A 10,462-nucleotide genomic window follows, 5' to 3' on the forward strand; every position below is an offset into this window, starting at 1 on the left:
TGTTTATATATAGAATATATACATTATACGTTTTCCTTGAGGGCTGCTCATGACTTTGTGTATTATGTACAAATAACTAACAATTTTTTTACATGACCACATTTTAAATGACCAGCACTTCTTATACCTTCAGTGTGAACAGGTGGGTTGAAGAGGCTGTAAGCTGAAGAGGCAAATAGATATATATGTAAACGTGTTGTGTTTTATGGCATCACAGAAACAGGGAGTTCAGTGTAAAAGAAGCTGTAAAACATTTTGAAACTTTAATGTTTGCATACTACATCAATCTCTTATTAAAAAAAAACAAAAAAAAAAGATTTTGAGATGGGCCCTTTAAATCTAAAGAGAGTGCTTTATAAAGCATTTCAAAACTCACAAATTTAATACTTAAAACAAACAAAGTAACAATATTTCTTAATATCGAGTAAAAGTTTCCTGTTTGACAACAGGATTTAAGGAAAAAAAATTAAAGGCCACTAGTTATGCTGGAACAACATTTGCCCACTGCATGTTAACACATACCACATAACACTGAATGGTAACTAAGTGAACGTACATTAAAATATCATCACTGTCCAGCAGAAACTTTATATTTCTATTGTTTGACATAATGTGAATTGTGAATGTGTTCTTTACAGTGTGTCAAATTTCATGATGAATGGACCAATAGAAATGCTCCAAAATAGACTTGGAATAAATTCTTTTTGTATTGACTTCTATTGAAAGGCTTTTGCATGACAGCAATGATAAGTTTAATGGTCATATGTAAGTTTTGTTAAGTACCATTACATCACACATGAAAAGCGTCCAGCTTCTAAATATAAGGCACTTCTTTAGCCTTGTGCGCCCAAAGCCAACCCAAAGTTACAACTCCTCCAATGTTAAAACTTTTCCAAAGAAAACTAATTCTGTCTGCAGGACATGAAACAGCAACTATAAAACCCTGCAGTCCCATCAGTAGCATTGTAAAACAGCTCATTTTTCAATTAAAATGATCTCTATTGGCTCCACAGAGTAAAATTGAAATATCACATTTGAAATGAAACTTGAGTGTTCAGGTTTGGAGCTTGAACCACACCTAAATGGAGTCGACGCATGTCTGTGAAAAGAGAGAAAACAGGGTCAAAGTGGTGACTATTTACAGAATAAGACTGGGGAAATCGAAACTAGAGTTAAGGTCATTTAAAATGTTTGCAGAAGCTCATTCGCTACACCAACAGTCAGCCATGTGACCTTATTGAGAAAGCATTGTCACACTTGCTTCCTTTGTGATGGTAGCACTAGCTGGATTGGAACCCGGACCTCCTGGGTATTAGTCCAGGGCCCTACTGATAGAGCTACCAGGGGTAGTTAGAATGTGACCCAAACGCTTAGCTGTCAAGATGCGGAATAGAAAGGGATAGATATCAGAATGATATCCCCACTACCAGCGGGGATCGAACCCAAGTCCCTGGGATTCGAGACTGGGTGCATTAACACTGCTCCACAGTAATTCTTATAACCCTCTTGGTCTCAAAAAGGTCTTTGAAGAAGTGCAAACTATAAGGTGCCATAAGAAATAGTCTGCTCAAACCCACCTGTTTTAGAGGAGGGTCTGAGCAGGAAAACAGAACAAAGGATGCCTGGGGAGGCTGGCTGCCTTCTTTGAACCGAGGCAAACTAAATTACTTGGACTCCCAAACAAAGCTATGGTAGAAAATAAGGAAATAAGGTGGGAAAGAAAAAAGGCTCCTAGAACCTCCAGTTCTTCCTAAAGAAGAATGAGTGAACTGGGAGAAGGGGAAGGAGAAACCTCACTGCCTTCTTTTAAACAGGAACTGGAAAGTAGGGGAGGGTGAGACCTAACTTTACAAGAGAGACAAAATAGAAGGAACACTGTGTAAGAGACAAACAACACCAAATGACCACCTGAACCTTGCAAACATCATGTGTCACACAAAGAACCAGCCATTGCTTGTTCCTTGGAGAGTATATATACCCAACTAACTCCCAGCATCTGGTGAGGACTGATAATCAGACTATCGCTGCCCTCTGGTGGCTGGAATTGGTCTGGCATCCAGGCCAACCCTCAAATCTGTTTCATCTTCCTTTCCTTAGTAAAACAACTTTTTGAAAATACTTATACAGTTGCCTCTGCTATGAAGGCCTCTTGGCAGATAGTCATACTGTGACATACTGACATACTGTGTGAAGCAATGCAGCCCAAAGTCCACAAAATACTATATTTATATAATTGAGATGGATTTATCAAACCTGTAGTGCCTGAACTGGTCACTTACTGCAAATTTGTGATCTTCATTCTCCCTACTGTACTATAATTTGAGGTGCTCCTGGCACACTGGCTCTTTCAGCTTCAAAGGGTTTGTGGAATATGGTGTGGTAAACATTTTAACAACCCACTATTAACTTCCACTACTTATGACTGTTAATGTTTTTAAAGTCTGACATAAGTAACAGCAACTCAGAAAGGATTCGAACCCAGGCACTTTAGATCCTGAGGCAAACATTCTGATTATAAGCCACAAATGGTACTCCCAACATTTCTTGGTCACAGTTTAACCATTTCTAACAATCTGAAACGATGTTCAGAATTACCCAGCTCGCACTGACTGACGCAAGGTGCTGTAAATATACTTTTTTTAATTATTATTACTTGCTTTCATATTCCACAGATTTCTTTCTATACCAAATGTAAAATTCCACTGACTAGTTATTGTCAGTCTCATTGAAGTGCATGCAATAAAGTAAGTCAGTTTTTTCACAAGTCAGATGCTCTTACCGTTCTAACCACAGTTCTGTACTCCGCTGGAGAAGCCGCACTCATTACTGTTGTGTAGACTGTGATACTACACACAAGAGGAAACTGATGTTAGACAAAGACTACCACAATCACCATTTGTGTTAGACACAGATGGAATCTGACTTCCCCCTCTAACCCCTCCATGCATAGAACACACACATACACACTAGTGAGCACACAGTGAGACAGTAAGCACATGTGCCAGGAGTGGTGGGCAGCCTTGCGGTGGCTGGAGCGCACAGAGTGTTAAGCGCCTTGCTCAAGAGTCTTGCTCAAGGGCCTAAAAGTGTCAGCTTAGCAAACTTGTGCATCAAGCCCATAACGCGGTAATCAATAACCCAGTCCTCTAACCACTGAGCCACCGCTAGCCAGCACTTTAGTGATTTATTACTTTATAAACACCAAAAAACAATAGGTCAAAATGCTAGGAAAGTATCAATAAATAACAGCCAAATGTAGGACTGCTGGCTAAATATACCTTTAATACCTTACTGTACAGATTTGCAGATTAAACTGGGCAACACTGATAAAATTTACTATCACAACAACTTTCAGGCGCATCATTGTTAACAAAAGTAATAAAAAAAGTATGTAAAAAATGTCAGTAATTAATAACGGTTAATGCAATAAGACTATACTTAACCCACATTTTAATTGCTTAATTTCAAATTAAATCCACTGAGGTGTATAGAAGCGAAATGACAAAAAAAAAAAAAAAGCACCACTGTCCAAATACTAATGGACCTGACTATGTTCAAAATGATTATCAGACAGAAACCTTATTTTCAGAAAGGAAATATTGATTGTTTTTTTTTCTCAAAACAGTGTAAAGGAGCCACCAATGACACTTTACTGTACACTACAGTTTTTATCTAATCAACATCACTAAATCCAAACATTAAGTTGTGACACTAATACAGACAATATACACTATACAGACAACATATTGCTCAGTGCAGTGTAACACAAATTATTATTTCCATTTCATAAATGTAAGATTGTGTAACAGCCATGAAAAATGGAACTTTTGGCTTTGTGGTCATTACATGACTGTGGACCATTGCATGACTCATTGTGAGTTGAGCTACTAGGGAATTCAGAGCTGTTTTGGTCTGATGATTTTGCTGAGCATGTGTTCTTGTGTAAGAGCCAAATTGTCTACAGTTCCTCATTATCACAGTTGCAAAATGGTCTTAAAGAGGAAGTGGTGGACGTGAAAAACCATGTAAATGAACAAAACACCAAGCAAAAATCTAGCATGTGATGACATTCCACAAATAACATGCTCCTTACCTGTTGCAGACTGGGACCACTGATAAAACCTGAAACAACATTGCATTTAACACTGTTGGTATAGCATATAGCATAGTGGTGAATAAAGCTGTTGTTGCGAGTCTGGGGCTGTCGATTAAACTTATAAAGTTTAATAAAATATATTTTTAATATACTGTTTAATGAAAAACATGTATCACCATTTATAATTCAATTCACTGTTTAAACCCTGTAGCTGCTCTGTAAATTAATAATAATGTAAATAATGTTGGATGAATAGATCAATAGAAATGCTCTAAATTACTCTTACATTAGAATAAACTCTTACATTAACTCCCATTCAATTTTTTTAATATTTTGGTCTTTTTACTTCTACTGTAAAGTCACCATTTTGGAGATACATGTTTTTTTTTTTATTGTACAGCGACGATATGTGCCTTCATGCATTTATTTCTCTCAGGCTAAGGATTCTGTATCTTCTGATTACATTTGCTTTTCAAGGACTAAAGAGATAAAGAGCATCAGTTCAAATGCCATGTTTGGTTCTGCACCAGAATTTCCACAAAGACATCTTTGTTTGCAACACAGTGATACAATGCTTCTTTATATTGATTAAAACTGACGTGTCATCCAAACACAACTGCTTGCAAATGCACAAAGTCAAAGTAAGAAACTTATGGCTGTTGTTTATTTGTTTGCCTGATATTATTAGATATTACTGACATTTATATATAATCAGGCTAATTATAAAAAAAATTAAACATTAAAAACAATCACTAGACACAAAGGAACTTCACTATTTACCTGATAAAGGGAACGTATGTTGATGTTACTCTGACCTGTAGCATTCAGAGCTTTCATTGCTGTCTCTCTAAAAAATAAATAAATAAATAAATAAATGCATTGACAATAAACACTACCAAAACTTGTAATTTAAATAAAATGAACGTATTAAAATAATTTAAGATAAAACCTTCTATGATCGGGTGAGGGCAGCCAGTGGTCAAAGTTTGTTTCAACAAGGTACCACCTAGAACACAGAGTAAATGTACAGGTCAGTACATACAGAACAACTCTAACACAAGATTACTGCAGTAGTATATGTATTTTTAGGAATTTTTAAGTCAAGGTTTATCATATATATCCATAATGTCTGGTGTTCCTTTCAATCCCCAACTGTTTCCAGAGAATATGACCATGAGACCTCACAGCACATCAAATTTGTTTATTTAACAATGACAACTTCAAAAAAGCTTCTGTTTCAAGGACCAAGTAGCATCATCACCAGTTGTGATAAAATGTCTAATATAAACTGGCTTCTATCATAACGATTACATATTATTATTTTAATATATATGTAATATATTCCATTAAACATTGTTCACTGATGGGAATGTGAGCTTGTTTTGGAGCGTAAATTACACTATCAAGTGCAACGTCCTACATTCCTTAAAGAAAAAGGTGCCAAAAAGCATAACAGAACACAGGCTCCCAGTTCAGAAAACATCCAATTAGCTGGGCCCAGTTTTCTAAAAGCATCTTAGTGTTACAATCATGTTAGCCAGTAGAAAGAATGCTCAGCGTGATGCTTGCTCTACCATTTAAACAACTATTTTGCAGAGATGCTTTTGGGAACCCTGATTAGTTGGATCCCGGACACTCTGATTAGTCAGATTAGGTGTGTTGGGAGCAAGGAAGACACTAAATATGCAGGAGTGGGTTATTACTACAAAAGTAGGTTTGGGAACCACATAGAATTATGAAACATGGTGCTTACTGTCCCATGGTCCAATCCAGAGGCCAAATATCTGCGGGCCCACTCCTGTCTCTGGTGATGACCACGCCCTCTTTTGGATGGACACCACCCACAATGTAGTACACGTCAGTAATGATGGGGACTTTTGCTAGCCTCTGCACTGCATCCTGGAAGTCTGTGGCCTCCTCAAGAGTCTACACACACACACACACATACATACAGCATTACTTAAGTTATAAGATGAGGCATCAGTGGCGGTTGTATTAGCTGTACTCTGCTACCCCTGGTTTATTTACCTCTCTCACCAGCCAGCTAACCGGAGAACTCTTTAGCAGAAATGCTGAGATGACATTTTCCCACCAGTGACCTTTATCTGGGTCGGCAAAATCAAACCATTAGATGCATGAAAGTAAAACACTGAGAGTGAAGTCACATGATAAAGTTGTTCCTACTTCGTTGATCCCCGGTTACAGTGAACTTGTTTGCACTTTGCCCGGTCCATAACCCAACATAGCCAGCAAAAGAAGTGCCCCTGTAGGCCACCTGGAAAAGCCAATAAAATGTAGCTCATGGCAGCTAATCGTCTAACGGGACACACAGTACCACAGGAAATGGCACAAGAAACACATACTTTAAATTTAATGCAGTTTAAGATGCATTTAAAATGGTGTAACATCTAATGTAGAACAAAAAGTCATACTTCTCCATTTTTGATGAACATGATATCAAGGGTAAGGTTTTTTAGAACATCGTGGGGGTAGTCCAAGTTTCGTCCATGGTAGATATTTCCATTACTGTTCTGAGCTACAATACTGGTACAAAACCTGTAACACAGAACAGGAACCTAGCCTAAGAGTGGAAACTCAACATTACACAACCACAGACAAACAATGCTTTTTTGAAATAAACCTGAAATGTGATTAAAATGATAATAATAATATTAATAATAATAATAATAATAATAATAATAATATTAACAACAACAACAACAACAAAACAAATAATACAAAGAATTATGTCTATGTAAATGTTCTTCTCCACTGAAGCTTATGTTTAGATGTGAATTTACATCAGAAGCTTTTTCATAAACCAGTGGAGTCCATGTAGCTTGAGTGCAAGCTCTCTTTAGTAAAAAGGGGTGAGAGTGGATCAGACACCGCAGATTTAAATGCTGTGTCCACTTACTGTCCACTCTAATTGACACCCCTACCTAGTTGATCCACCTCACAGATTCAAAGTCAGAGACAGAAGCTCATCAGTTTGTGTTGGTCATCTTCTAGTCCTTCATCAGTTTCTCCCCACAGGTCACTGATGGATTTTTCTGATTGGTCGACTGTTCTCAGTTCAGCGGTGATGCTGAGGTGTTTAAAAACTGCAGTACAACACATACTAACAGGTGCTGAGAACAAAACTGAGAACAACACTAACAGGTGCTGAGAACAACCCACCACCCAAATACTATCTGCTCTGTGATGGTCCTGTGGGGTCCTAACCACTAAAGAACAGGGTGAAAGGAGGCTAGTATGCAGAGAAACAGATGTAATTCCAGACTGGAATTATAAAACTACAAACTGACAGACTGTGTGTGTGTGTGTGTGTGTGTGTGGAATGAATTGGTTAATTCAAGCAAACATTAGTTCACTGCACTACATGCAGGTGCGAGTGAGCAATACATACGCTGAAACTTCATAGGCGAAGTTGAGAAGAACAACATCGGAGATGTCTGACTGATAGTATGAGGCCATACCCCTGATCTCGCCTGCATACGGCTGTGGTACATACTTCTCCAGAGCTTTCACGACAGGTTTGATAGCAAGGTGCACCCATTTCGGAACAGTGGTGCTGTAGGAAGACAAACTGTGTAAAACATGACAAAGCACAATAGCTGCTGTATATTTAACCTGTATTTCCAAAAGGGGAAATGCAGGTAGGAGGGTATAAAGCCCCCCTGGCATTAGAACTGTGTTCTCTGGAGATGTATCCTTTGGGATAAATTGGAATGGTGTTTCTGATCCAGAGCTAATCATCCAACATCAGTACCTGACCATTCTAATTAAATCCTTACAGCGATGGAACAGTAGAGGCTGTCCTTGATTTCAGAAAAAAAAAAACCTGGATGAGCAGGTGTCTACAAACCTTTGGACAGAGATTATAGATTTGTTAATGCTAGAGAGTTTAGCTTTATTTAGTTAGAAATAAACTATTTAGAGTTCTGTCTCAAATACACAAAGGTGTGTGTGTATATATGTTAACCCTAACCATTTTCAGTTCCTCCGCTGACAGATGCTGGATGTACTGAGAAGTAAAATCACTTACTGTCCCAAAAAGCTTCTGCAGATCTGATGTTGCTCTACTAAGCAGAGCATTAATTCTATTAGGTCCTCTGCTGTGTGGGAACTTAACATCTTTAACATCATTTCTTGTGACGGGTGACAGGTGCCAGTATGAATATGGCTACACAGAGAGAGACAACTACCTGCCACTGTGGTAATTTGATTTCGTGAGAGGTTAGAAATTATGCTGAATTTAGCTGCTCTTAACCATTTACCAATACGAAGAGTTACAATTACTGTTTCGTGTTTAAATGAAGACAGACAGCAAACTTCAACCTCAACCTTCACTAAATTACAACACTTTTACATTATTATATTTGACCAAGATCGAGCTGCACTGTTAGGGACTGTAGCACAATTACCACTCAAAAAAGGTCATGACTAAATCCAATGGTGCAGCTCGCTGCAGATGAGGGAAACAAGGTTGTGACTCGATCTTTGTCCATCAAGTAAATAAAATCAAATGAAACCCGCACTTTATTGTGAAAATGAGTAAATAGATATATTTAAATAATGAATAAAAGTCTCAGAATGTGACCTCATGTTCTCAAACCAACTTTGGCATTCACAGATATATGTATTATATTACTATTACTAACACACTACAATTTTTAAATTAATCAATTAGTTCATTTTAAGCTAATTTTAGTCATTACATGTTCAATGATCATTACAGATCACGGCTGTAAACCATGACATATCGGACATATATAAAAAATATATTCTTTATATACCACAAAGCCTATTTAATTAGTCAATTCATGCATTTTATACATAATTGTTACAATGGAAAAATACAAAACATGTTAAAATTGAGAACCACGTAACTATTATTAATAATATAAGTATGGTATGCACATATCTATACATGTCAAACGACAAATTTGACATATACAAATATGACAAATGAGAAGAAAATATATAAAATAGATGAATGGATTCATAAAAAGGAGTAAGCCATTCAGTACACATATACACACAGACTTATTCATCAGTCCGTAGTTGTGCTATGGTCCCTAACAGTGCAGCTCGATGCGGGAAGGGAGAAGGGTAGTTGCTCGACCTTTGTCAGATATAATAATTTAAGAGCGACGTTCAGTAATGATTGAGGTTGTAGAGTGGCTGGCTGTCTTCCATAATTTGATTATTTGATTGCTCTGATTCGTCTATGGTAATGGTAAATGGTGAGGAAGAGGGGAACTGCGATTCTCTCACCAATGTCGAATAAGTAACTAGCTCCAGTCTGCCTGTCCCGGTCAGGGAACCTGAGGACAGTCGGTGTACTCACTCGATCACGTCTGCAGCAGCTTTCTGTAAAAAGTCTTTGCCGAATATCTTTAGAAGTGGCGCCCATCTCTGCTCGGCAGGTTCGTCCAGACTGATTTTGACCACAGGCGGCGAAAAACTCCCTCCGCACACGCTCACCCCGACCACCGCCCAAAAAATCAGGATCTGCATGGCGAACCCCTGAAGTGCCTCAGCCCAGATCTGAGAAAGGCGCGAGCGGAGTGTCTGCGGTGGCTTTGGTGTCCACTGTGCGCAAACCACACGCAGCGCTCATCCCTGCTTAACTTCCGTGTTGTGCAATGCGTGAGAAGACGGGGCTGGAGTTCACAGCCTCAGTCCTTCCCCCAAACGACCACTAGGGGAGCTTCAGTCAGCTACAGAGACGCTCAGTTTCCCACTGAACCAGTGTTGGGAAGTGGAGTTTTCCCCCCTCTAACGATCACATGAAAAGTAGCAGGTGCTGATTATTAGTGAGCCAAACGTCCTTTATTTTAGTATCCGAGACGGTATAAGGGGACCTAAGGGTGCTGGTGTGTGGGTGGGATCAGTAAGCGCAGTCTGAGGTAGGTAGGTAGGTCTGTTTAGCCCATCTTTGACGGGTCGTTAGTGGGAGGGTGTTCAAGTACAGGTTTAGTGGTGTGTACTGGCTTGGTGGTCTGGAAAACGCGAGTAACTGGCTTTTAAAATATCTCTCTACCCTTAATGGCCATCTTTGCAATGTCGACTGGTATTAATTTGCCGCTGTCTCATGTGTACCTTTTCAGGTAAATGTTTTGACAAGCATTTCCCGTTTAATGTATGGGAACTTTGAGCCTGTTCAGGTTATAATGCAGAATTGCTGGATTATCTTCATGGCTATTCACACAGAACTGAATTTGCAGTGGGGTGTGTTTTTAAAGAAGTGAGGTTTAGTGTCTGGATCCATCCTGGAACTGCTTCTACAATTTACTGATGGCAAGAAAAATACTGTTCTGTGTCTTTCAAGTACTTTTCAAGCCTTATTTTTTTTTTGGC

At 38.6% G+C, this 10,462-nt stretch overlaps 1 protein-coding gene across 1 annotated transcript; it reads right to left on the minus strand.

The window, feature by feature from the left end:
• Positions 1-234: 234 nt before the first annotated feature.
• LOC140542061 (N-acylethanolamine-hydrolyzing acid amidase-like) lies at positions 235-9,750 on the minus strand. Its single transcript, XM_072664895.1, has 11 exons — positions 9,450-9,750; positions 7,506-7,670; positions 6,529-6,652; positions 6,281-6,371; positions 6,125-6,201; positions 5,850-6,022; positions 5,046-5,102; positions 4,877-4,943; positions 4,094-4,122; positions 2,780-2,846; positions 235-1,099 (listed from the first exon to the last, which is right to left on the minus strand). The coding sequence occupies exons 1-11, from the start codon at positions 9,617-9,619 to the stop codon at positions 1,079-1,081; spliced, it is 1,041 nt and encodes a 346-aa protein (XP_072520996.1). The 5' UTR covers positions 9,620-9,750; the 3' UTR covers positions 235-1,078.
• Between the last annotated feature and the right edge of the window lie 712 nt (positions 9,751-10,462).

This window comes from Salminus brasiliensis, chromosome 20, assembly GCF_030463535.1.
Source record: "Salminus brasiliensis chromosome 20, fSalBra1.hap2, whole genome shotgun sequence".
Classification (NCBI taxonomy): Eukaryota; Metazoa; Chordata; class Actinopteri; order Characiformes; family Bryconidae; genus Salminus; species Salminus brasiliensis.